The sequence below is a fragment of the Rana temporaria genome, chromosome 2, assembly GCF_905171775.1.
Source record: "Rana temporaria chromosome 2, aRanTem1.1, whole genome shotgun sequence".
Classification (NCBI taxonomy): Eukaryota; Metazoa; Chordata; class Amphibia; order Anura; family Ranidae; genus Rana; species Rana temporaria.
In genome coordinates, this window is record NC_053490.1 from 303,776,289 (window position 1) to 303,803,502 (window position 27,214).

General features: G+C 46.8%; 1 protein-coding gene and 1 non-coding gene across 3 annotated transcripts in view; both read left to right on the forward strand.

The window, feature by feature from the left end:
- The window catches only part of NCDN (neurochondrin), a 31,615-nt gene extending 5,959 nt beyond the window's left edge, over window positions 1–25,656 (forward strand). Inside the window, exons 3-7 of one of the 2 annotated variants that reach the window (XM_040337310.1) lie at window positions 71–1,060; window positions 3,502–3,743; window positions 11,238–11,465; window positions 20,183–20,325; window positions 24,890–25,655. In XM_040337310.1, coding sequence (XP_040193244.1) covers window positions 71–1,060; window positions 3,502–3,743; window positions 11,238–11,465; window positions 20,183–20,325; window positions 24,890–25,326 — 2,040 coding nt within the window. In that variant the 3' untranslated portion in view covers window positions 25,327–25,655. Of the gene's footprint in view, window positions 1–70; window positions 1,061–3,501; window positions 3,744–11,237; window positions 11,466–20,182; window positions 20,326–24,889 lie in introns of both variants that reach the window. The other variant, XM_040337311.1, reaches the window with a different exon arrangement.
- TRNAK-CUU lies at window positions 6,432–6,504 on the forward strand. The gene has a single exon. It is a non-coding gene; the product is annotated as a tRNA-Lys (tRNA).
- Window positions 25,657–27,214: the final 1,558 nt, after the last annotated feature.

Below are 27,214 nucleotides of genomic sequence, written 5' to 3' on the forward strand. Positions count from 1 at the left end.
TATCTCCTTGGTAATGGGAATGTTTTTTTGTTTTTTTTCCTCATTAAAAATTGTATTTTTATTTTTTTAGATCACAAAGTGTTCCAAAGGCGCAGAGTTGGATGAAGGAATTCGGTGCAAAATCTTTGATGCAGTTGGTTTCTCTTTCCCAAACCGGCTTCTTTTCTCCAAATTGTCACTTGATGGGTGTCCGGAGTACTTGCTTCGAAGTCTGGGCTTGACCCTGTTGGCTTGTTTCTGCCGTGACCCCTCTCTGGCCACTCATCCTGAGTTTCTTAATAAAATTCCAGTTTTCAATGCAACTGTAAGTACACTAAGCCAGGAAGAAAAGAAGGCATCTTGCATGGTAGAGGATGCCTATCAGTGCTTGACGGGCATATTGGCTGCTCCTGGAGGGATCAAACACTTGGTATCTGGTGGCACCATATCATCTTTATGTCAAGCTTATTTGAATCACAGTCTTGGTTGGGAAAATGCTCTTGGCATTCTAACCACTTTACTCTCCTCTATGCCAGACAAATCCTGGAAGATAAGTGAAAAAGAACTTCAACTCCTATTGGTTAAGCTAAGCGAAGAATTTAATAAAGAGGAGGGCAGTCGTAAGTTCCACTTGGCAGAGATTCTTCCTGTGTTCCTACCTCCTTCACCGGTTTTAACTGTGACTTCTTGGGGTAAAGACTGCTTAAAACATCTTCGTATGGGTTTATTTAAAGTACTTAGAAATAAGCTTGCTGCTTCCCAGAGAGACCCGGCATTAAAGCTTGGAGCTTTGCTTTCTCATGTTTATGGTTCCTCTTGGATTTTGACTGAAGGAAAAGGGAAGAGAAAATTTTTCTGTTTACTCGTCAACTTGGCTTGTGTTGAGGTTAGGATGGCACTGGAGGATCCTAATCCAATCCCTACTTGGCAAGCTGTTTCAGCTTGTTATTCCTTGGTTGAGATGGGCATTCATGAGTGTGTTGAAGAAAAGGCACGTCACATGCTAAAAGAGGACCAGAAGTTGCAGCTCCTTCAAGTTGTACAAGAGGCTTGTGGCGCAGTGATGTACTACTTACAGCAGGTATTTTGTAATGTTATCAACTTTGCATAGTCTTTAAAGAACTGCAGATTTCCTGTCCACTCTAGAGTCGGTTCACACTAGGGCGACACGACTTCCAGCGCGACTTTCAGAGGCGACTCTGACACGACTTGAACATGAACCACAGGGCGATCTGGGGCGATTTACAACATGACTTGAAGTCGTCTCCAGGACAGGAGACTTTCCAGTGGCCAATCAATCAGCTCTAGGGGAGGGAGAGGTTTGCCTGAGAAATGTATGTTATCTTCCTGGAAAGTCGCTTAATTTAAGACAGTGATCAGACTTGGAGGCGACTTCCATTGAAATCAATGGGTACAAATCGCCTACAAATCGGATTGAAGTAGTACAGGAACCTTTTCTGAAGTCGGAGCGACTTGAGTAGTGTGCATTAACACCGCTCCCATTCACTTGCATTGTTTTTCTCTACAGCGCGACTTGGGACGACTTGAGGCGACCTCAAGTCGGATCCCAAGTCGCCCCAGTGTGAACCGACGCTAAGGCCCCTTTTACACTGGGGCTTTTTTCGAGCAAAGTCTCATCTGTAATCCCAATGTGCTAGTAAAGCACCGCTAAGACTCTAACGTTTTAGGGCGTTTTTGCAGTGCCTCAGTGTAAAAGGGTAAGGCGTTTTTACAGCGCTTTTCAATTCATTTCAATGGAGAGGGGCGTTTTTGGAGCATTTTATTCAGCGCCCAAAAGCTGCTCCAAAGATGCTGCTTGCAGGACTAAGTGTGAAAGGGTCCATTGAGATGCATGGAGAGCGTTTTAAGAGCGATATTTTTAACGCTAAAACGCTGTAAAAACGTGTCAGTGTGAAAGGGGTCTAAATACTTTGTTTGGTTAAAACTAATTATTAGTATGCTAGCGGGGGGGTCCTGTAGTAGCATTTGCTACATAAATTAAGTGATTTTCTTCATAGAGGGGAAATGGAGTCACTTGCATGGAAGCTTGGCCTTTTAGGAGCAGCTTTGTATTTGTATAGGGTAGTATTTTTTTCCCCAGTGAATACAAGCTTCTTTGGTTGGCTGAGGTGAAGATCATGATGCCTGGCTTTCCACCTCGGCCAATCTTAGATTGTATAAGATGGTCTGTGTAATCATAACCTTTTTTTTACAAATATTCTTTGAGGTAGGAGAGCAGCACTCTTCCACATTCTTGGTATAGTCATAAGCTAGGTTTACATAATTTTTTTTTTTCAGGGGGCGCGCGGGATGATGCATGTGTGGGATGGCCCCGGCCTCTTTTCGGGTCCATTATCGGCACTTTTTAAACTTTCGGCCGCCTGCCGAAAACGTTATGTTTCGGCAGCCAAAATTTTGGTGCACCACTACTTTGAAGAGGTGATATGTCTCCTTAATGCTGGTTTTAGCCCCTTTAAATGCAGCATCACTGAGCTGCAACGTTGCAGTGCAGCCCCATTAACCTGGGGTATCTTTTCCAGCTGTGGCCACAACATATGTACACCCTTGGCTTCTGCAGCTAAAAAGCAATTTAGGGGTTGTAAACGTGTGTGTGTGTCCTGTAGTCCAGTGATGGTAATCTGGGCAAGGCTGAATAGACTTCTTGGTATGCAGAGCTCCTGTTGTCATATTACTGGATTTCTGGCAGAATCCACAATCTTTTGCACAAAATATAATGTTTGTATGTTTTTAAAAAACCAAAAGGGAGCAGATCGAAAAGTTTCTTTTGTTCATGCACTTTCAGAGTGTCAAATTTGAAGTTTTTTATGTATTGTCACAAAAGGTGTCTTGTGTAGCGATGCATATAGACATGTGTTTTCGACATTTTGCCAATAGAAAAGTGTCGCTAATGATGCTGAAAACGATTACCAAAAATCTTACTGTGCTTATGGTGTGAGGGGTGTTTTTCTCCAACCCCCACCCCCCTCCCCTCCATAGGTCATGTGACTCAAAAACGTAACACGGGTGCGTCATTCATGTGTTCTTGCTGCATTTTCAATGCTTTTTTTTTTTTTTTTCCTTCGTGCATGAAGGTAATTAACCTTTAATGTACAGCAGTCGTCCCTCCCCTCGTCCCTCTCCATGGTCTCCTACTCATTAGCAGAGATAGCAATGGGAGACCTTGGTCCCGCTACTGTCAATCACAGCTAGTGAGTGGGGGTGGGCCAAGCCATGCTCCCTGTGTAAATGGATACAAGAAGCGGTGGCTTGAGAGCCCCCATAGCAAGCTGCTTGCTATGTGGGAGGGAGGGGCCAGAAGCTCTAGCAGGGGACCAAAGAAATGGAGGATCGGGGCTGTTCTGTGCTAAACCACTGCACAGAGTAGGTAAGTATAACATGTCTGTTAAAGAGAAACTGCCTTTTTATTAATACTTACATTTTGTCCAAATACTGACTATCCGATTAAAAAAGTAAAATTGTTGACATTTACTTCATTTGAAGCCTTATGTTGGCTTTTTTTAGGTTGGCTTGGAGAAACATGAGGATCCGTTTGTGCTGGCTTCTGTAAGACTACTTGGAGTATGGCTGGCAGAGGAAACCTACTGTCTTAAGGAAGAGGTCATTCAGCTTCTTCCTTTCCTGATACTTTATATGAGGACTTTGTTTCATCGGGGTGTTACCTGTAGAGCTCAGCCTAAGGAAGTGTCTCGGGTGGCATTACTGTGCAGCAACTGGGGAGCGGTATGGCCAGGAGATGCCATAAGGTATGATGTGTGTGTGTGTGTGTGTGTGTATATGTCTAGAATAATTGCAACCAGGGGTTACAAATTCTAAAACTTATTAGATCTCCTTTTTATCTAAATATTTTTCTCAGACCCATTTTGTAATTTTACTTTCAGGTCACTTGCAGCCTTTTCAAATGCTATTAATGCATGTATGTGTATTTGATCCCCTGCTGATTTTGTACGTTTGCCTACTGACAAATGATCAGTCTATTTTAATGGTAGGTTTATTTTAACAGTGAGACAAAATAACAACAACTTTCTCTTATCGTCCATGGACGGACACAGCTCCTTAAGTCTTGACAAGTGGGTTATGTTCCCTGTTTACAGGAGAGGACTAGGCAGAAACATGTTAAATGGTTAAATACATGTTACATTAACAGAGTTGAACAGCCCCGCCCCCTCCAGACATAACCCTCCTCACTGCAGCATGCAGCCTCAGTTTCGTTCTGCCTAGCAAAGGAGATGGACGTATGGCTCCCTTTGGGCCCAGCGCCTTGAGGAGAAATTTTCTTTTATTTTCTTTTCTTTTAATTTTTTCTTAAAGAATCTTCTTTCAACTGTCGGCTGAGAGACAGGCTGGATATTATAGATCCTTGTAGTCTTCTCAGTCCGACCAGCATGCGTGGACACACCTTTGCAAAGAGGCTTGGTCTGCCACGCCATACCTCATGACTCCTGAGGTGGCCGGTGAGCTTTGCTCCGGGTCCACATATGACTGGGCTGTGGTGTTGTCTCACTCACAGTGGACCGGGCCGACAGCTACCTCCATTGCGGTTGTAGTTCTGTCAGGAATGCGTCAGCGAATGCTCGCTCTGAGGTAAGTACAGTCCCTCCCGCTTAGGTGGGTTGGTACGGCTGGGCATTCCCGGGGTTTGGGGGGCCTTTTCTCCTCCCTTCCCTGCTCCTTTCCCTCTGCTGCATTGCAAACATTTGCCGCTGTCGGGGGGGGGGGGGGGGGGCTCCCTGAGGGGACTGTGTCTGGCCTGAGTTTTTCTGTGAGGTTTCTGTGTGTATTTTTTTATTTTTTTACACTTTTAAAAGCCTTAGAGGCTTTTGCTGTTTAAATGCTGCGTTTTGCCGCCATTCGGCCGGCTCTGGCGCCATTTTTGGGGTGGTTTTCAATTGCATTGAAAACTCCCGTTGGCGGCCATTTTGCCGTAGCCGCGCTCCGAGGACGTTCGGCGGCCATCTTGGCTGACCCCTAGTGCTGAATCCTACGGTACACACAGGTCCCTCGGGTGCCGCAGTCTCCTCACAGTATTTTTTCCTCCCCACACGCCGTGTGCTGTGGGCGGATGGCGCGCTGGGCAGTCTCCTCCTCGGTGAGTCCCCTGGGATACCCCCGACCAGCGCAGCGAAGGGTGAGTTGCCTTGCATAGGGCATTGGAGCTTCTGTAAATCGATGGCAATTTATACATACACACTATGTGTATGGGTTGCTCTATTGGAGTCAGTATCTGGTCCTTCCCCACCTGGGATCCCACAGATGGTTTTTTACTGTTTGTCCTGGACACCTTGGTGCCAGGGTGGGGGACTGTGGACGGGCAGGGGTCAAAGAAGTGCCCTCCTCCCCCCCCCTCTTATCCCCTGGGGAATGCTCTGTCACAGAATGGAGCCATGGACCAGATACCTGGGGGTGCAGGATAAGGCACTTAGAGGTGCGCTTCTCACTGCTGTACGGGAGTCCCTGTAGCTGGATAGTGCAGCTGGGTTTCCGTTGAGGGCTCGGTCTTTTTTGGGATCACACAAATCAGACCGCTCTGTGTAGGTTTTCCTTCTGTGCCCTTTCTTGCTAATTTTTAAAAAACGCGGAAAAAGAAAAGCCACTGAGGGCTTTTGTAGTCCCTCACCGCCTGGCGGCTCGGTGCCCCTTGAGGGGAGCCTTTTAAGAGATGGGCTTCTCCTTCGGTGGTGGACCCTCCGGGCGTCATGTATAGGTGACCACCCCCCCTATTGCGGGACACCCCCGCTTGTATGAATTTGACTGAGAAGATCCGAAGTTCTGACCCGTTCCATGTCTATCATGCTGGGGTCTGTCTTGCGGCCTATTGTGGCCACTACTCTGGATCCCAGTCGCTCACTGAGTGAGCATTTTGAACCATACAGTGGAGGAGCGCCGACTCTCTCCCGAAGTTGTTAGGCTAACGGACCTGCAGGTCCAGGGCCCTGTATATGTCTGTGATGTTTCACTGGATGCCGCGCCCAGGGCTTTGGTTTCTGAGATGGCGCCTTCTCTGGTTGGAATGCTGGTCTGCTGGCCAGGCCTCTAACATACGCCCTGACTGATTTACCCTTTTTGGGTGGGAGACCTTTGGGTCCTTGCTGGTTGACATTATCAAGGATGTCACTGGAGGGAAGAGCGCTCTCCTCCCTCAGGCTTCCAGGGGGAAGGTCTTTGTGAATGATGGGTAGGTCCACTCGGAATCCATTCGTTCAGTGGGGTAGCCACTTGCACTTCGGTGCAGAAGGTCATAGGTACGACCCACCATGGGGCTGCTACCTATATAGCTTTTAGCTGCGCTCCATCCGGGGGACTTTCTGGCGTCCTTGGACATAAGGACGCATACATGCTTGTTCAACTTTGCGCAAGTCATAGAGTTTTTCTGTGCCTCGCGATGGAGATGCCCACGGTCAGTTGTGGGCCTTCCTTTTGAACTGGCGCCAGCAGCCCGGCTATCTCAGTCGGTAGAGCATGAGACTCTTAATCTCAGGGTCGTGGGTTCGTGCCCCACGTTGGGCGCCACCAATGATTTTCACCAAGGAGTTTTGCACTTATCCTATCCTTATTGGGACAGCGAGGCTTTGCTGTCGTGGCTACTTAGACGACTTCCTGGCTCAGAGGTTGTGTCTGGCTTTTCGGACCCTCCGTGAATTCGGGTGGGTGTTAAACATTTGGAGTCGGCCCTGGTTCCGACTCAGTTTGGAGTGCCTACGACTTCCGGACTCCTCGGTGGCAAAGGTCTTTCTTTTCCCTGGAGAACTTGCAGACTCTTCAGTCGGTGGTGATTATTGACATCACGCAATTGGTCTCTCCGTTTGCAAGCAAATTCTAGGTCTGTGGGTAGCCTCCTCCGAGGCGGTAGAGTATGCCCAGTTCCACACTCGTGTTTTTTTCCAGAGGGAAATGCTGTCCGAGTGGTACGAATCTCTGGTCTCTGAATCATCAGATTCAGGTACGCCACCTAGTCAGTGTCTCTCTGAATTGGTGGCTGGGATCCCTGACTTTTCGGTCCGGGAGGTGGTTTCTTCCTTTCTGTGGAGATTACAACGGACGCCAACCTCTAGGGTTGTGAGGGCATCTGGGGGGGTCCGGTCGGCCCAGAGTCGCTGGACGTGAGTGGACCTACGACCACACAGGCCTATATGCGCCCAATCTCGGTAACTGCCCAAGCTCGGGCCTGGTTAGCACCTGGGTGGGAGTCCGCCTGGAAATACCAGGTGCCGTAGACCTTGTCTACCGTTACTTGCCCTAGTACTGTGGGCGGTACTATGAGAGGCTATGCCTCTCCTCATGGTCGAGGGGGTTGCAAGGTCGTCCGATCTTGATTCAACCTAACAACGCCACGCCGGTGGCTTCGGGCTACCATCAGGTATGCCGGCAGGCGGGCTACTGGAGTCGCCTAAAGTTGAATCAGGTCAACTGGTCTTGGTACATGGAGTCAACTCCCTGGCAGGAGGTGAGCCTCGCAGGGCATGGATCTCCTAGCCACTCGTCTCAGCCACAGGGGTATCAAGGTTAGTGGCCAGATCTAGCGATCTGGTACAGACGTGCAAGTTGCGCTGGTGGCCCTGTGGGGTCTGTCTCGGCAACTTTTATGCCTTTCCCCCATTGTAGTGGTTTCCCCACAGAGTGGAGGCTGAGGAATCCCGACGATTTTAATAGCTTCAGATCCTGGGTGCGCCGATTTCGGCCGCCTGGTAGCGGAGGTACCCTGGTGGTAGCCAGGGCAGGAGGTCCTCCTGTCTCGAGGTCCCATACTTCCTCCTGTTGTCCAGTCACTGACTTGCTCAACAGGGCTATTGGAAGCCAGACTTTAAGGGACCGGGGTCTGTCCGACCCGGTCACCTCAACAATGCTGAGGGCACGGTAGTCTTCTTCCGGTGAACCTACCGTCGTGTCTGGCGGACCTACATCTCTGGGTGCAAAGAGATGGAGTGACGTCCACGGATGTACTCGGGGTCCATCGGCCTGCTGTTTTTACAGCTTGGTGGATCAAAAAATTAGCTTAGAGCACCGTTTGGGGGCAGATTTCAGCCTTGGCTGTGTTCTTTCAGTGGCCTTTCTGCGGCCGTTCCCTGGTGGGTACCTTTTTTTTGTGGAGGGGGCTTATCCTATACCTTCCCCCCCCCCCTTGGCCCATCTTTTCCCCCATGAGTTTTGACTCTGGCGCTCTCGGTTCTTCGGGAATCTTCCTTTTGGAAACATCAGAGAGCTTTTCTCGACACTATCTCAGAAGTGGCCCCTTTAAGTGGCTTTTACCTCTGTTAGAGGGGTTTCTGAGTTGGCGCTCTTGTCTTGCAAGCCGCCATGTTTGATCCTTCATAGCCTTAGGTGGTGGTGCGTCCGCGACCTTCCCTTCTTCCGAAGGTGGTTTCGGCTTTTTCGCCAGAATAAGGACATTGTTTCTCACATCTTTCTGTCCTCGGCTGCCGCATCCTACGGAGGTTGCCTTTCATACTTTAGGCGGGGTACGCACTTTGCGGGTATACTAGCCTGCTACTGCTCAGTTTCGGAAGATCTGACTCTTTAGTGTCGGTGTCTGGTCCACAAAAGGGGACTGACAATCTCGTTGCCCACCATTTCTCGGTGGATCAGGTAGGCTGTCATACAGGCCTGTGTTCTTAAGGGGCGGGCCCCCCTTTTCCGGTCCGACAACATGCGTCGGTCTCAGGTGTGCGAGGCGGCGACTTGGTCGTCCGTTCACAGCCTTTCCAGAATTTACATGGTTGCTGTGAGTGCATCTTCTGATGCTTTTTTTCGCCCGCTAGTGTTTGCAGGCGGCCGTTTGAAGTTGCATCTCCTCCGTTTCAGGAGCTCTGCTTGTTTTGGGGTGAAGTTAAAATTGGTCTTACTGATATATTTCCCACCCCTCGTTTTTGACACTGCTTGGGGACGTCCCACTTGTCAAGACTTAAGGAGCTGTGTCCGTCCATGGACGATAAGAGAAAATAGGATTTTTTGTACTCACCGTAAAATCCTTTTCTCTGACGTCCATGGACGGACACAGCTCCCACCCCTCCTTTTTAGGTTTGTACTGCTTGTTACGAACTGAGGCTGCATGCTGCAGTGAGGAGGGTTATGTCTGGAGGGACCGCCCCCTGGGCGGGGCTGTTCAACTCTGTTAATGTAACATGTATTTAACCATTTAACATGTTTCTGCCTAGTCCTCTCCTGTAAACAGGGAACATAACCCACTTGTCAAGACTTAAGGAGCTGTGTCCGTCCATGGACGTCAGAGAAAAGGATTTTACGGTGAGTACAAAAAATCCTATTTTTTAAATTGATTTGCATTTGAATGAGTGAAATAAGTATTTGACCTCTTCACAAACCTTAAAGTGGAGGTTCACCCTCAAAAAAAATTCTGACATCACACAGAGTCGCGCCATCCTACCGACAATGCCGGTGTTTTTTTTTTCTCAGCACATACCTCTTAATTTTCACCTCACAGCAATCCCGCGGGAGTGGGCGTTCCCAAGCACTGCCTGTGATTGACAGGCTTCCAAACGGCGCATACTGCGCGTCACAGGTTGCCGAAAAAACCCGAACGTCGGCGCGGCTCTATACGGCGCCTGCGCACCGACATTCGGGTTCTGTCGGCAACCTGTGACGCGCAGTATGCGCCGTTTCGGAAACCTGTCAATCACAGGCAGTGCTTGGGAACGCCCACTCCCGCGGGATTGCTGTGAGGTGAAAATCGGGATTAAGAGGTATGTGCTGAGAAAAAAAAAAACCCACCGGCATTGTCGGTAGGATGGCGCGACTCCGTGTGATGTCAGAATTTTTTTTGAGGGTGAACCTCCACTTTAAGGTTTGTGAAGAGGTCAAATACTTATTTCACTCATTAAAATGCAAATCAATTTAAAAAGTTATTTTGTCTCACTGTTAAAATAAACCTACCATTAAAATAGACGGGATTAAGAGGTATGTGCTGAGAAAAAAAAAAAACACCGGCATTCTGTCAGTAGGATGACGTGACTCCGTGTGATGTCAGAAATTGTTTTAAAGGGTGAACCTCCACTTTAACTTGGCAAAACCCTTGTTGGTAAACGGGTCAGACGTTTCTTGCAGTTGGCCACCAGGTTTGCACTCCTCTCAGGAGGGATTTTGTCCCACTCCTCTTTGCAGATCCTCTCCAAATCATTAAGGTTTCGAGGCTGACGTTTGGTAACTCGAACCTTCAGCTCCCTCCACATATTTTCATATTTTGGGTCATTGTCATGCTGGAATACCCATCCACGCCCCATTTTCTCCTTTCATCTTCCAGGACAGTTTCTGAGACATAGGGCTCCTCCCTCCTACAGGTAACACATTCGCCCCAAACACTTAAGGCAGTCCTCCAGGCCTCCCTCTTCAGTGTGGGGTTTTTATTTTTTGTGTGCGTTTTTGCCGGACAGGAAGGGAGCACATAGGAACCTTTAGGGGAGCTGCATGTCTCAGGACAATGCCTAAGGACCGCCTGGCGTACCTTCTTGTCCTGCGCACCCCTCTGTCCAGTCGGAGCCCCATCGCTGCTTTAAGCTCGAGGAGTGCAGGCCCCTTTAGTTTGTCACGATCCACACTACTGCATGACTGCTCACAATAGGGTTTACTTGGCCAGGACCATCGGAAGCTTTTGCAGAGTCATAACCCTTTGAGCTCATGTGCATTGGAGTTAATGACTAGCATACCAAGACTGTTCCTTTCTTGTTATGCCCTGTACACACGATCGGAATTTCCGATGTGATAAAATCTGATGTAATTTTCTGTCGAATTCCGTTTAAGCTGTCTTGCATACACACTGTCAGACCAAATTCCGACTGTCCAAAACACGGTGGCGTAAAACACTACGATGAGCCGAGAAAAATGAAGTTCAATGCTTCTGAGCATGCGTTTTTTTTTCCCTCCGTTTTGTCCAAACGATTAGAATTTCCAATCGGATTTTTTTCCATCGGAGAAAAAAATAAAACGTGTTCTATTTCTAAACTCCAACGGAAAAAAGTCAGATGGGGCCCACACACGGTCGGAATATCCAATGAAGAGTCCGGACTTTTTCCATCGGAAATTCCGATCGTGTGTGTAAGGCATTACAAGACAGAATGCTCTTGGTGGCAATGAAAGCATTTCCTCCTATTTAGCGGTCTTGAGAGGGTTCAAAGTAACCTTTTTATATAAGGTATTGGCAGAAGTATGATTGTCATGTACCACTGTAATTGGCAAAAAAAAAATTCTGATCCTTTTTAAATGTCCTATTGTAATTGTGTCTTGCTTGCCAGGTTCCTGCTTCCTGCTATGTGCCATCTAAGTGCAGAAGAAGCACCACGAAGGATACTGATCTCCAAAGGGGTCCCTGCATTGCTCTGTGACTACTACGGACAACAATGGGAGGTGTTCTCAAATAAGGATGATCTGTCAGCTGAAGAAAAAAGTGTGGCAGAACTGAGCATGCAAAGCTGCTGTGGTGTCTTCCTTAACCTAGTGGTGACTGAGCCAACGCTTGTTGGGTATGTTTTGGCATGCTGTATTTTTATGTCTGTCTGTGTGTGTGTGTGTGTGGGGGGGGGGGGGGGGGGGTTATGGACTTCTCAATCAGTTACGGTACCTTATTTTCATGCCATTCTGCAATGATGCAGTTGGTTTTACTGATCTTTTTTGACATTGGGTCCTCATGTACCCGTGTTTTAAGTATGGCAACAAAAACCTTTTCGTCAGTGGCATATATTCCAGTGATGAAAGGGAAAATTGCCCCACAAAAATCCATTCCCATCTGTCACCTAACAAATGCTGAAAGTGGAGGGACGTTTTTACCCACGGGAACTTCGTTTTCTCAGCGCTCCACCTGTGAGTATTCCGCCCCCCCAGCAAGACAATGAGTTTGAAAATGCTTAAATAATGCATTGCAATTTAACTAAACCCATTAGATTTTAGTCAACTAAAATGTACTGTAGGTTTTAGTTGATTTACCACTTCCGGACCGGCTCACGCTGATATACATCAGCACTTTGAAGAGGGCTATTGTTATGGCAGCAGCTAGCTACCATAACCCCGGTATCCTCTTCTTCAGTGAGCGGTCCGGTTTCAGGTAAAAGTAGTCTCTGTGGTGAATTTGCCGCGAGATCACTTTTATCAGTGGCGGGAGATATTTAAAAGGTCCTGTCATGCTTTTTATTTATTACAAGGGATGTTTACATTCCTTGTTGTAATGGAATAAGTGACCTGCTCACGTGCAGAAGTGAACGCATACGTAAGTGGCGCCCGCATATGAAAACTGTGTTAAAACCACACATGAGGTATCGCCACGATCATTAGAGAAGAGCAATAATTCTAGCACTAGACCTCCTCTGTAACTCGAAACATGCAATCTGTAGAATTTTTTTTTCGTACATCACGGGACACAGAGCGGCATATTCATTACTATGTGGGTTATATGGAGTACCTTCAGGTGATGGACACTGGCAATCTCAAACAGGAAGTGCCCCTCCCTATATAACCCCTTCCCATAGGAGGAGTACCTCAGTTTTTACGCCAGTGTCTTAGGTGTTGGTCATGGTTTAGCTCGCCTCCACATCCTTGGGATTAGGTGGGCTAACCGGTTCTGTCCAAAGGCCTCAGCGCTAAAGTGGTCAGTAACCGGACCCCAAACCAAAGGGGTATAGCCCATAATGCTTTTCTTTTTAGAGAGCTGGACCCTGGGCCCAGAACTTAGAAACCTTTGGGGGCCTAATGTTTCTGTTGCCAGAGTGCTATATGGGCCCAGGACAGTGGATCCTTCATAGGAACCCAGGGCCTGAAGGTCAATGCCCCACGGAGATGGGGGAAGATTGGGCCTCTTGCTTTGCAAAGTCCTGCGGCATGGAGCAGGTAAGTGAGGGGAAACTTGCGGAACTTGGTTCTTAGCAGGTTTTTCTGGGGGGTTCACAGGGGACATGCCTAAAGTTTTATGCGCTGCATCTGGCAAAGTAAGTCACATATCTTAAAGATAGGATGGCTCTATGTGTGTTCCCCATAAAAGGTGAACTCCCTGGTAGTATTGTAAACATTGAGAAAGAAGCCTGTGTGTGTGTGTGTGTAAAGAGAGCTGTGCTTACCTGCAAAGCCTCCAGGCGATTGCTGCCATGGTTTTTCCTCCTAGCCTGGAGACAGACAAACTGCCTCCTCGTGTGGTCTCCTTCCCCCCACCCCCCCCCGCCGGCGGGCGCGCGCGCGCGTGCGTCCCCGTAAGATGGGCGCAGTTTTGCGCCGTTAGCTGAGGGGGGAAGGGCGGGCCAGCATGTTAAAGGAAGGGGCGGCCCTTCCATTTGTTCCCAGCTCAGTGTATGCTGGAACTGAGAGAGGAAGAGACCAGAGCGGCAGCACGGGGCGCCGAGGACACACAGTGGCCGAAACAGATATTACAGTCTTCATTAAGACTGTCCTGGAGCCTAGAGTTAGGCTGTTCTTTTCTATCTCAGCAGTTTTTTGGCAATACTACTAAGGGGGACAGAATGTTTTTTCTCTCTTGGGTTTGAAAAAAAAAAAAAAAAACCTTTAAAGGGAAAGAAGGCATTTTTTACCCCCCAAACGGGTTTTTGGGCAATAACTATTTATAGTTCCAAACACCAATAAGTTAGCGGGCGTACCTCGGTATTGTACCATGGCGTCTGGTTCAGAGGGTACAAGAGGTGGGGATTCCCCCAGAGAGTCTGAGGTCTCGGACAAAGTTATGCCGCTACTTTCCCGAGAGGGAGCCTTGATGGGACCATCGGGATCTGGGGCTGGGGCTGGAGCTGGCACGGGTCAGTCCAACCCTAGGGTGGTCACGGACGAGGTACTGTCCACCTCCTTAAAGGAGATGGAAAAAAGAATGGAAAAGATGATAGCCAAGGCTATGCGGGGCAGAAAACGGAATAGATCTCCGTCGCCCAAGCGTGGACCCTCAGAGGAGGAGGTCCTTTCCGCAGGGGAATTGGACGACCTCTTGGACAAGGACCAAGCAGGTTCGGGGATCGAGGATCCGGATACAGGGGAGTCTGGGGCAGCCTCCCAAGGGGAGAGCTGGTGGGTTCAAGCCTTAACGGACTTGGTCCATAGTGCATTCAACTTGCCAGTACCAGATCTCCAAGTATCGACTGTTTCAGCTTTGGGCTCACTAAAGGCGCCTCAAAACAACGCAGTTTTTCCGATCCATCCTCTGCTAGAGGAAGTTATGTTCCAAGATTGGACCAAGCCAGATAGAATCTTTTTACCACCCAAAAGATTCTCTGCCTTATATCCTATGGAAGATAAATTTTCCAAGAGATGGGCAACCCCGGCGGTGGACGCAGCCATCTCATGTGTTAACAAATCTTTAACATGCCCTGTAGAAAACATACAGGTGTTCAAGGATCCGGTTGATAAACGCTTGGAAGCACTACTTAAAAGCTCCTTCACTACTGCAGGGGCAGTAGTGCAGCCAGCTGTGGCTGCGATTGGGGTTGCACAAGCATTATCGGATCAAACTAAGCAGATGCTTAAACTTATTCCTGCCCAGCAGGCAGAAGAATTTTCGGATGTCCCTAGGGCCATACGCTTTACGGTAGATGCGATTAAGGATTCTATCCAGCAAGCGTCACGTTTATCGTTATCCCTTATCCATATGAGAAGACTCTTATGGTTAAAGAGCTGGGAGGCCGAGCCCCCATGCAAGAAGCTCCTGGTAGGGTTCCCCTTCCATGGAGGACGACTCTTCGGAGAAGACCTGGATAAATACATTCAGACCATTTCAAGCGGCAAAAGTACTCTTTTGCCAACCAAGAAAAAATTTCAGGGGCCTGCGTTTAAACGACAGCACTCCTCTGGGCAGGGGCCCTCTAATGCCAAACAGTATCGACGGCCTCCTGCAAGATCAAACTTTAACTTCAACAACAAATCGCAGGGACAGGCCGCTAGAGGCAAGAAGCAGTGGTTTCGCAAACCAGCAAAACCAGCCCCCAAGCCGACCTTATGAAGGGGCGCCCCCACCCACGAGGGTGGGGGGAAGGCTGCGTCTCTTTTCAGAGGTTTGGGAAGCCAGCATTCCCGACAGATGGGTACGGTCTTCCGTGGCTACGGGCTACAAACTAGACTTCCTAAAGTTTCCTCCTCCTCATTTCCAGGAGTCAAGGGTTCCAAACGATCCGGAGAAGGGAGCCGCATTAATGACGGCATTAAATCATCTACTCTCCCAGGAAGTAATAGTAGAGGTACCAGTCCTAGAACAAGGGCTAGGTTTCTACTCCAACCTATTCATCATCCCAAAGTCCAACGGAGATGTCAGGCCAATTTTGGACCTAAAGATGGTAAATGCATACCTAAAGGTCCGCTCATTTCGGATGGAATCCGTGCGGTCAGCAGCTGCCACACTCCAGAAGGACGACTTCATGGCATCCATAGACATAAAGGATGCCTACCTTCATGTTCCAATTTATCAGCCACATCAAAGATTTCTACGCTTTATGGTGGCTTCGCGTCATTTCCAATTCGTGGCGCTTCCCTTTGGGTTGGCTACGGCCCCCCGGGTGTTCACGAAGGTCCTAGCTCCAATCCTAGCCAGGCTAAGGATCCAAGGGGTCACGATCCTAGCGTACCTGGACGACCTCCTAGTCATAGATCACTCGTCTCCTGGCTTGGAACGAGCAGTGGCCCTCACGGTCCAGTACCTCGAGAGGTTCGGCTGGGTCCTAAATCGAGAAAAGTCAGTATTCCAGCCCACAAGGCAGTTGGAATATCTCGGCATGAGGTTAGACACAGAACAACAAAGGGTGTTTCTACCTCTGATAAAGGTCAAAGCCATCAAGGTTTTAATCCTACTGGTTCTAAGCAAGAAAGAACCGACTATTCGCCTATGTATGCGGTTACTAGGCAAGATGGTGGCCACATTCGAGGCGGTACCGTACGCCCAGAGCCACACTCGCATCCTGCAGGCAGCCATCCTGTCAGCATGGAGCAGGAGGCCACAGGCCTTAGATATCCCTTTGCCGCTCTCATCAAGAGTCCGACAAAGTCTATGTTGGTGGTTAGACCCTCAGAATCTAGTGAAGGGGAAGTCTTTCAGCCCAGTGGCTTGGAAGATAGTAACCACGGATGCCAGCCTGACGGGCTGGGGAGCAATTTTGGATGGTTGCACTCGCCAGGGTACTTGGGCAAAGCCAGAGAGGCAGTTGCCCATCAACATCTTGGAGCTCAGAGCTGCTCGACTAGCCCTCAGGGCTTGGACGTCCAAATTGCAGGGGTTCCCGGTGAGAATTCAATCAGACAATGCCACGGCCGTGGCATACATAAATCACCAAGGGGGAACCAAGAGTCAAGCCATTCAGAGAGAGGTGAGCTTGATTCTCCTGTGGGCAGAGGCTCATGTGCCCTGCATATCGGCAATATTTATTCCAGGAGTGGACAACCTTCAGGCGGACTTCTTAAGTCGCCAGACTCTGTTGCCGGGGGAATGGTCTCTACATCCACAAATCTTTCAAGCACTCTGCCAAAGATGGGGAGTGCCGGACGTGGATGTCATGGCATCGAGACTCAACAAGAAGCTAGACAGGTTCATATCCCGCTCAAGGGATCCGATGGCCTGCGGAACCGATGCGCTGGTTTGCCCTTGGCATCAGTTCAAACTTCTTTATGTATTTCCCCCGCTCCAGTTACTACCCCGCCTGCTGCGCAGGATCAGGGTGGAGCACATACCAGTCATCCTGGTAGCTCCAGCATGGCCCAGAAGGGCATGGTATTCACTAATCCTGAAGATGGTAGTGGGAGACCCTTGGACTCTTCCTCTACGGCCAGACCTGCTATCGCAAGGTCCGATCCTCCACCCTGCCTTACGGCATCTAAATTTGACGGCCTGGAGGCTGAATCCCTGATTCTCAGGGGTAGAGGTCTGTCTCAAAAAGTAATCTCTACCCTAATCAGAGCCAGGAAACCGGTCTCTAGGGTGATTTATTACAGGGTCTGGAAGGCCTATGTAGGCTGGTGTGAGTCCAAGCGATGGCTTTCTCGCAAGTTTACCATCGATAGAGTATTAAGTTTTCTCCAGCTAGGAGTGGACAAAGGACTGGCATTAAGCACAATCAAAGGACAGATTTCAGCTTTGTCAGTGTGGTTTCAGCGGCCGCTGGCCACCCACTCGCTAGTTAAGACCTTCCTTCAAGGGGTCTTACGTATTAATCCTCCAGTTAAATCCCCGCTTTGTCCGTGGGATTTAAATCTTGTTCTGTCAAGTTTACAGAAACAACCTTTTGAGCCGTTGGCTGAAATTCCTTTGGTTTTACTGACAAGGAAGTTAGTATTTTTGGTCGCCATAGTTTCCGCCAGAAGAGTATCGGAACTGGCAGCCTTATCCTGTAAGGAACCATATCTTATTTTACATAAGGACAAGGTCGTTCTCCGCCCTCATCCTTCCTTCCTACCGAAGGTTATATCCAGTTTTCATCTAAACCAGGATTTGGTATTACCATCCTTCTTTCCTAAACCTACTTCCAGAAAAGAAGGGTTGCTGCATACCTTGGATATTGTCAGGGCCATGAAGGCCTATCTTAAAGCTACAGAGAAGATCCGGAAAACAGATGTGTTGTTCATTTTACCGGATGGGCCCAAGAAGGGGCAGGCAGCTGCAAAATCCACCATCTCGAGGTGGATTAAACAGTTAATCACTCAGGCCTACGGCTTGAAGGGGTTGCCTCCTCCGTTATCATTAAAGGCTCATTCTACTAGGGCCATGGGCGCCTCCTGGGCAGCACACCACCAGATCTCTATGGCTCAAGTTTGCAAGGCGGCAACCTGGTCTTCTGTCCACACGTTTACAAAATTCTACCAGTTGGACGTAAGAAGGAATACTGATACAGCCTTTGGGCAGGCAGTGCTGCAGGCTGCAGTTTGAGACCCTCGGATTCCGGGGGACTCCCCTTTGAGTTAAATTTAAAATTATTTTTTCTCAACTAAGTTGGATTTATTATGATTTGAGTATATCTCTAAATTAAATCCTTTTGTCTTTGGAAGATGTTCTCCCTCCCCTCATTGTAAGCATTGCTTTGGGACATCCCACATAGTAATGAATATGCCGCTCTGTGTCCCGTGATGTACGATAAAGAAAAAGAGATTTTTAATACAGCTTACCTGTAAAATCTTTTTCTTGGAGTACATCACGGGACACAGAGCTCCCACCCCTCTTATGGGGACCATTTTGGGAGGCATACTGCTTGCTACAAAACTGAGGTACTCCTCCTATGGGAGGGGGTTATATAGGGAGGGGCACTTCCTGTTTGAGATTGCCAGTGTCCATCACCTGAAGGTACTCCATATAACCCACATAGTAATGAATATGCCGCTCTGTGTCCCGTGATGTACTCCAAGAAAAAGATTTTACAGGTAAGCTGTATTAAAAATCTCTTTTTTTGTATTACATTTTTTTAACATGGAGATTTTTAAAGAGGGGGTTCACCCTAATAAAACAAATTTCTAGCATTAAATTAGGCATAGTAGCGCGAGCTACAGTATGCCTGTATTTATTTTTTTTAGCCCCGTACTCACTGTGCAATCGTATAGAGAAGATTCCGACTCCCCGCGGGGAATGGGCGTTCCTATCCAGAGGGAGCATGATTGCCGGCTATGGCGCGTCACGCTTCTCCGGAAATAGCCGAAATAGGACTTGGTGCTTCACGGCGCCTGCGCATAGTCTGTGCGCAGGCGCCGTGAAGAGCCGAGACCTACTCCGGCTATCTTCGGGGAGCGTGACGCCCATTCCCCGCAGGGAGTCAGAATCTTATCTATACGATTGCACAGTGAGTACGGAGCTAAAAAAATAAATACAGGCATACTGTAGTTCGCGCTACTATGCCTAATTTACTGCTAAAATGTTGGTAATGAGGGTGAACCACCGCTTTAAGGATAAAAGTTTGTCGACATTCCACATGCGGGCACAATTTTAAAACGTGACATGTTGGGTATCAATTTACTCGGCATAACTTCTTTCATAATATAAATATATAAATTGGTCTAACTCCTCCTTTTTTCTTTTTTTTTTAAGCCTGTGCCATGACAGCTGCTCCATCCAGTCATAGAGCCAAAGTCCGTGGCCCCAGACTACTAGTACATAGACTTGCCTAACCAAGCCCTCCAGCGCTGGGCTGTCACGGCTCTCCCTGGCGCTTCCATATAAACCCGGTCTTCCTTCTGGGTTCCACATCTTCGGCCACTTGGGGTGATGTCAATCCATGCATGCGCACAGGAGTGACTTTACCTCGGCACAGAGCAGGTTGAAAATGTGGTCTGATTTGCGCATGTGTGGCTGGCAGGGTGGGTTATTTTTTAAATCCTACCTGTGAGTGTGTGTGTTGGGTACTTTTGTTTTTCCTTTACTTCTCTTTAAACACAAATTAATAGGGTGAACGGTCCATATAATCTGTAAACTACAAGTACCAGCAATACATAATGCAGGTCTAGTGCTCCATCACAACAGACCCATTCCACCTGCTTATTGGGAAGAATGATCCCGAAAATAAGAGGTCATCGGTGTCGGTACAGGACCATGCTGGTCAAAAAACTTGTTTGTCTCTAAATCTTTGCTGGTCATTGAGTCCTGTGACGTGTCCAAACTATATTACCGGGAAGGGGATTTTTAGGTTTAAGTTTGCATGTTTAATGCTGATCAAAGTTTATTATAAGAGAACTTTACAATGCTTTGCCCCAGGGAGGAGGTAGAGCAGAGTGGACAGGGTAGTTGGGTCCTCAATTTTGGCAGGAATCAGGTGAAATGTATTTCATTGACCCTGAAAGCACAAAAAATCTGTTTTAAAAATAGACTGGCCAAGGAGGAAAATTACAGTGCATCAATCAAATGTAGTTACTATTTGGTCGTTCTGTGTGTGTTCGTTTGTCCCCCTAGTTGTAAACATCCGACTTAGAAAGGAAGGGGAAATTTACTCCTGAAAGGGTTATCATGGTGGGGAGGGGAGGGTCTCCACTTGATGCTTTATCGCCAATCTTTGTTTCCACAACCCAAAATTTTCAAAATCCAATTGTCATTGGGACAGCAAGTGAGGTGAAATCTTCTGAACTGGAGCACAGACGTTAAAACAAACATTACAGGGGTGTTAACCCTTCTCTATGCTATCCAAAAAGCTTAAAACATTTTTTGGCTGAAGCTTCACTTAAAAAAATTTACCTGTTCCAACTTGCAGATACAAACCTAAACTTTATTTTCTTTTTTTTTTTTCTTCTCTTGCACTAGCCAGGAAAGCTGCTTTGTGACTTTGTTGAAGCTTCTGATGCAATCTCTTCCTGCGCTGTTAGTAAATGGAGGTCACATGACTTTGGCAGCAAATCTTTCTACTTTGGGACTGATGATGAGCAGGTTATTGGCCGACACGCCAGGTATGTTCATTTACTAATGCATGCTTGTTCTCTAGTTTCAGTTTATCCAAACAGCTTTTGGCTGTGATGGGGGTTGTCATGCCCAATAAAAGTACTGTATATTGGCATGCTTGTAGACTTGCCCGCCCAACCCTGATATTAAGGAAATTTATCAAAACTGGAGCATACATAAAAGACCACCAAAAAAGCTTTGTTTACAGAAGTACATTACTGAAAAAGTAGTGCTAAGTAGAAAAAATGGCCTGGTCAAGAAGGGGGGTAGAGGAGAATATTTTGGCAGTCAAGTGGTTAAAGCTTAAAGTGGTTGTGACCTCAAACGTGAATAAAGCACAGCCTTCTATAGTCTGTACTTGTGTCAATTAAGAGCACAAAGTGTCTGGTGCTGTTTCCTGTGTCCGCATGAGTTAAATATGCAGTATTGAGTTTAGCCTTTTGGCCCGGCCCTCCAAAATTTTTTTAGTTTCTCATGTGGCCCCATCGAAAAAATAATTGCCCACCCCTGCCCTAGACTAATGACATCTCCAAGAGCTAATTGGAGTAAGGTGTCAGACAACTGGAGTCCAATCAATGAGATGAGATTGGAGGTGTTGGTTACAGCTGCCCTGCTCTATAAAAAACACACACCAGTTCTGGGTTTGCTTTTCACAAGAAGCATTGCCTGATGTGAATGATGCCTCGCACAAAAAAGCTCTCAGAAAACCTACAATTAAGAATTGTTGACTTGCATAAAGCTGGAAAGGGTTATACAAGTATTTCCAAAAGCCTTGCTGTTCATCAGTCCATGGTAAGACAAATTGTCTATAAATGGAGAAAGTTCAGCACTGCTGCTACTCTCCCTAGGAGTGGCTGTCCTGTAAAGATGACTGCAAGAGCACAGTGCAGACTGCTCAATGAGGTGAAGAAGAATCCTAGAGTGTCAGCTAAAAACATACAAAAGTCTCTGGCATATGCTAATATCCCTGTTGACGCATCTACGATCCGTAAAACACTAAACAAGAATGGATTTCACGGGGGGCTACCACAGAGGAAGCCAATGCTGTCCAAAAAAAATTGCTGCACGTTTACAGTTTGCACAAGAGCACCTGGATGTTTCACAGCAGTACTGGCAAAATATTCTGTGGACAGATGAAACCAAAGTCGAGTTGTTTGGAAGAAACACACAACACTATGTGTGGAGAAAAGGAGGCACAGCACACCAACATCAAAACCTCATCCCAACTGTGAAGTATGGTGGTGGGGGCATCATGGTTTGGGGCTGCTTTGCTGCGTCAGGGCCTGGACGGATTGCTATCATCGAAGGAAAAAATGTATTCCCAAGCTTATCAAGACATTTTGCATGAGAACTTAAAGTGGATGTAATCCCGAAATTATTTTTTTCTTTGCTGTCACAATGTAGAGTATAAGATTTCCTATCATCTTTGCCCAGTCTTGCCACACATAGTTAATCCAACTCTGAGCAATCCTTTTATTGTTCAGTGAAATAAAACGGACTTACAGGAAAAAACCTTAGTCCGTTCCTCCCCCTTGCTGTGAATGACAGGTTATTTACATATCTCATGCACTAGTCTGGAGACAGGCATTCATTTTTAATTCCCTTCCCCACTCCTTTTCTGAAGTCATGTGGTTACTTTTCTGGATTTTGACTGGATGTTAGTGATCATAGCAGAATTTAGTGTAAGGGGAGTGTAGAGGTGGGCGGGGAGTCTACTGACATCACAACTCCACCCACAGAGCTCCAGACAACAGACCCACCCACAGAATCTGCAGTTTTTCAGGTCTCATAACAGACATTTGACAGGTAAGGATACATGCAGGAGGCATGTATATCCTTATAGATCAGCACTATGGCAGTAGTTTAGAAAGGATGAGAGTGGGTTTACATCCACTTTATGGCCATCTGTCCACCAGCTGAAGCTCAACAGAAGATGGGTGTTGCAACAGGACAAAGACCCAAAGCATAGAAGTAGATCAACATCAGAATGGCTTAAACAGAAGAAAATTCACCTTCTGGAGTGGCCCAGTCAGAGTCCTGACCTCAACCCGATTGAGATGCTGTGGCATGACCTCAAGAAAGCGATTCACACCAGACATTCCAAGAATATTGCTTTACTGAAACAGTTCTGTAAAGAGGAATGGTCAAGAATTACTCCTGACCGTTGTGCACGTCTGATCTGCAACTACAGGAAATGTTTGGTTGAAGTTATTGCTGCCAAAGGAGGTTCAACCAGTTATTAATTCCAAGGGTTCACATACTTTTTCCACCTGCACTGTGAATGTTTACATGGTGTGTTCAATAAAAACATGGTAACATTTAATTCTTTGTGTGTTATTAGTTTAAGAAGACTGTGATTGTCTATTGTTGTGACTTGGATGAAGATCAGATCACATTTTATGACCAATTTGTGCAGAAATCCATGTCATTCCAAAAGGGTTTACCTACTTTTTCTTGCAACTATATTTAAAATATTCGAGGTTAAGGTGACAGTGATTGCATATGGGGCCAAAAGGAGTCCAAGACTGCACCCAGCAGGAGGAGTGCAACTGATGGTTGTGCAACAGATCTTGATGGCACAGCCAGAGAAGAGCATGGGTGGGGGGGGTGTAGAGAAGATGGCTTTGGGTGGTTTTGACATAAATAGTATTGGACTTCCATCAGCTGACCAGGGCGGAAGTGTAGCTGGAAAATGGTGGAAATGGTATTGGAATCTATGGGAGGCTATTGGTTGACTTGGTAGATGGTGAATAGAGGAAGTCCTGAGAATGGAAGCTTGGAGGATTCCTCTGGAAAGGGGAGATGAGGTACAGATCTAAAGCGACACACGGGTGTGTTGAGATGGGTAAGAGGAGAACCAAAAAAGAGCAAAGTCAGAGGCCATGGTGGTGGAATTTAATGGGTGGCCAGTTGTGCCAAAAGCATAGGAAATCATCTAAAGCTGGATATACAGTTTTCTTTTGAGGGGGATTGGCAATTATAGGCTGCATAATTCTGAACAGGGGGTGTTGGTGGTAAAGTGCTGATAATTTTAGCGGCGCTTTACTGCTGTAATGGCAGCACTTTTCAGCTGTTATCGGGGCACTCTTAACCCCCACTGGCGGCCGAATAAAGGGTTAATGGCACCCGCAAATCACCGCTGTTGAAGAGCTTTGCAGGCATTTCAGCAGAAGTGACTATTGATTCCAGTGACGGGGGTGGTTTAGGAGCGTTGTGTGCACTGCCCGAAAGATGCTGTTTGCAAGGGAGGCGCTATTTTTTAGCACCTGGGGGAAAAAACACCTCAGTGTGAAAGTAGCCTAATAGTAATGGCAAATACAGTTACACTTTTGTATAGAAATTTGAGTAATGGCTCATAGTAGATTGGATTTTAATGGTAAAAAATCTTCGCTTCACTAAGCCACTTCCCTAGCTCTGAGTGTCAGGAAAATACCCCAACGTTTATAAGTAGCAGACACATTTATCCAATCATGTTGAAATGTGCAGATCTTGATTGTCCAAGAGGTGTGATACACTGTGTATCCACGGCTACTGTTCTTTTGCACCTACTGTACACATTCCATTGTAGGTTTTTAAAACGGTTTGGCCGTTTTACAGGAAACTTTTTTTTTTCTCTTTTTTTGATAGTGGTCTGTCATCTATAGCTCTGTATACCTTTTGACAGGCAACAAGCCAATGACCCAAAACGGTCATGCGGCAACAGACTCGCTTAACCACTTCAATAAAGGGCATTTTCAGCTTTCAGCGCTGTCACACTTTGAATGACAATTGTTTTTTTATTTCTTTTGTGTGTGTGTGTAATATATAAATATTCCCTATATCGTGACATTGCGCGGCCGATATATCGGACACTTTTGACACAATTTTGGGACCATTCTCATTTTATACAGCGATCAGTGCTATAAAAATGCATTGATTACTGTATAAATGTGACTGGCAGGGAAGGGGGTTAATTGTGTGTCTTAGGGAGTGATTCTCACTGGGGAAGGGTACTGATCAGAGAAGACCGATCGTTGTTCCTATATACAGGGAACGTTCACGTTCAGTTCTCCTCTCCCCTGACAGGACGTGGATCTGTGTCATACGGGCACGCATATCAGGTCCACAGTGATGCAGCGAAAGCGCAGCACGTGCTCGCCACAATTCCGGGAAGCCAAAGACTTCATATGACGTCCGCCCGGAGGGAGGAAGCGTAACTGCTGCCGTCATTTTACAATACGGCGGTAGGCAAGTGGGTTAAACAGATAAGTCCCACTCCAGATTTCAACCCATTTTAAATACTTTGGTATGATTTTAATCAGGGGTCTCCAAACTATGGCCCTCCAGTTCATGAACTACAATTCCCATCATGCCTAGTCATGTCTAGAGTTTTACAATGCCTCCATGGGACGTGTAGTCCCGCAACAGCTGGAGGGCTGTAGTTTGGAGATCCCTGACCGAAAGAGTACTTAAGATATACAAACGTATGCAGTTGTTATAAGAAACTGGTGTGGTTTGTGGATACTTCCACTGTTCCAAAAAAGTAATAATAAATGAGCTTAAAATGTTTTTATCTTTTTTCTTTTCTTTTAGCTTTACAGGACGACGCTTCTAGAAACTTCTTCAAGGCTGCCATTCAGTTCTTAAACTGTTCTCACGTTTCATCCAAAGACTCTGACACAGGAAAACCTCACATCAAGCTTTGTGAGGAGTATTCTGCTGCTTGGGGAGATATATCTGAATTGTGGTTCCTTGGAGTACAAGCATTCTCTGCCTGCCTCCCTTTGTTGCCCTGGTTGTCTCAATTGGTACTAGAGTCTGGCTGGTTGGACAGTGTACTCGCTCTCTTGGGCCAGGTTTCTCCAGAGTCTGTTGACTTAGAAATGGTGAAAGTGCTGCAGGGCCTTATCACAGAACTGGCTCAGAGCAATGTGTCTTGCAGAGAACTCGTCCTACAGAAGGAAGGGCTGGAGTTGGCCAATTTGTATGACATGGCTGCTCTGAAACAATGCTTGTCTAAAATTATGTGAGATTGTTTATTACAGTGAAAAATTCCTTATGCGGCAGTATCTTTTTCTTAATCTCTAGATCAGGGGTGCCCAACCTTTTGAAGAGTGAGGGCCACGTAAGCGACTTGGTAACCAGTCGCGGGCCACAATGAGTGGAGGGGACACAAGTTCGTTTACATCTGCTGCTCCATAGAGGTGAATGGAGGGTCCCATTGAGTCGGACAAATTGTGTGACAGGGGCCAAATGCTGCTTTGACACTGATGCAATGTGGTTTACCTGCACCGCGGATGTAGCACTGTGTGCCTGTGGCTTTCCTACGGGTTAGCTGCACTTTGCCATAGACTTCTATTATATCCTGCAAGTGTGGTGCACTTTCTGAAAGCATACCAAACCTGCAGGTAATAACAGAAGTCTATGGCTCAGTGCAGGTAAACTGCTCTGCACCTGTGGGTCAGTTTGAAAGCAGCCCAGTAACCACTGCAGTACAGATATGCCGGTATATACACTGATTTTTAGTAATAAACTTACCTTTTATTAACAGTCTTCCATTCAGATATCGCCGGCTGTTGCTGTCCCAAACAGAGTGCATTTGGTATCACTCCACCTGTGACAGGAGGCAGCGCTTTACAGGAAGCATCGGCTTATGCGGCTCTTCTCCGCAGCCGCTTGCTTTATCTGATACCGGCGTAACTCTGATGCTCTAGAATGGCAACCTGCGATCAGTGCTTGCCAGCCCGCTATCCCAGAACAGGAGGTCACGGGCCACATCAGAGGGCTCCCCGTGCCACATGTGGCCACTGGTTGGGCACCCATGCTCTAGATATTGGAATTATAAAATTTCAGAACAATTATAGCACTTGTCCTGCTCAAGGCAGTTTCCTGAGACAATTAGTAATTTGCAAAAAAAGACACACAGGAATAAAAAGCTAATGGGTCCTAGCCTTCCCTTTTTCTCCACAATGGAAAATCATAATTTTCTTAAAGTCCACATGTTAATGTCCCTTTTTAATAGTTTGGGCCAAGCATCTACTGCACTAAAAGTTGTACCTGCTGGGTGTGCTGTAATAACTATATGTAGTGTCTGATGCATACAGTGTTGTGTTACAGTAGTGGGACAAGAGACGTCCCACTCCCGGGACAAAATGGGCTGAGCACTGATCAGCCATCATAGAAAGCTTTGTATTCCGTGAATAAATATAAGTCTTTCTCTGGCTGAGGCAGAGATTATTGTGTCATCTGCCTGCCTTTCCACCTCAGCCAATCAGGGGTAGCTTTGTATTTATTCATGAAATACAAAGATTCCCAGACATGACTGAGGAGTGGGAAGGCAAGTCGATTGTCCCTCTGCCAGAACACAGCATTGTATGTAGCTGAGGCTACATGCAGTAAATGGTTAATTTTGGCTAGCTTTGGCCTTCCTGTAGGTGGCAGTATAACCAAAGGCTACAGACTTGCTCTGTCCTGTATAGACTCCAAGAAAAGGTTTTTCCGACAAGTACATAAATCTTCTTTTTACTTGTGTGTTGCTGTTGGAGAGTTCCTCTCGCTTCGTGTCTGGTAAAATGTTGCCAGCAGGGCAGAAAGTGAGTATAAATCTTTTTAACAGAGCTCTGGATATCATTAATCACTGATGGTTGTCAATTGAGTGTGTGTGTGTAGGTTGGAATCACAAAAAAAATCGCTTTGCTACAGCCTATATACCAACCCTTTCCATAAATGACCTTTGTTCATTATTACAATGATTATCTCAGGATGGACTTTGTCATTGTGTATCTACATGATTGTGTACCGTGCCTGGAAATTTCTTTCTGCAACACTTTTTTTTTTTTTGTTTAATAAAAGGTTTATGCAACAAATCGCTTTGGCTAGACATTCATTTTAGGAATTATTATTTTATATGGTGGTTAT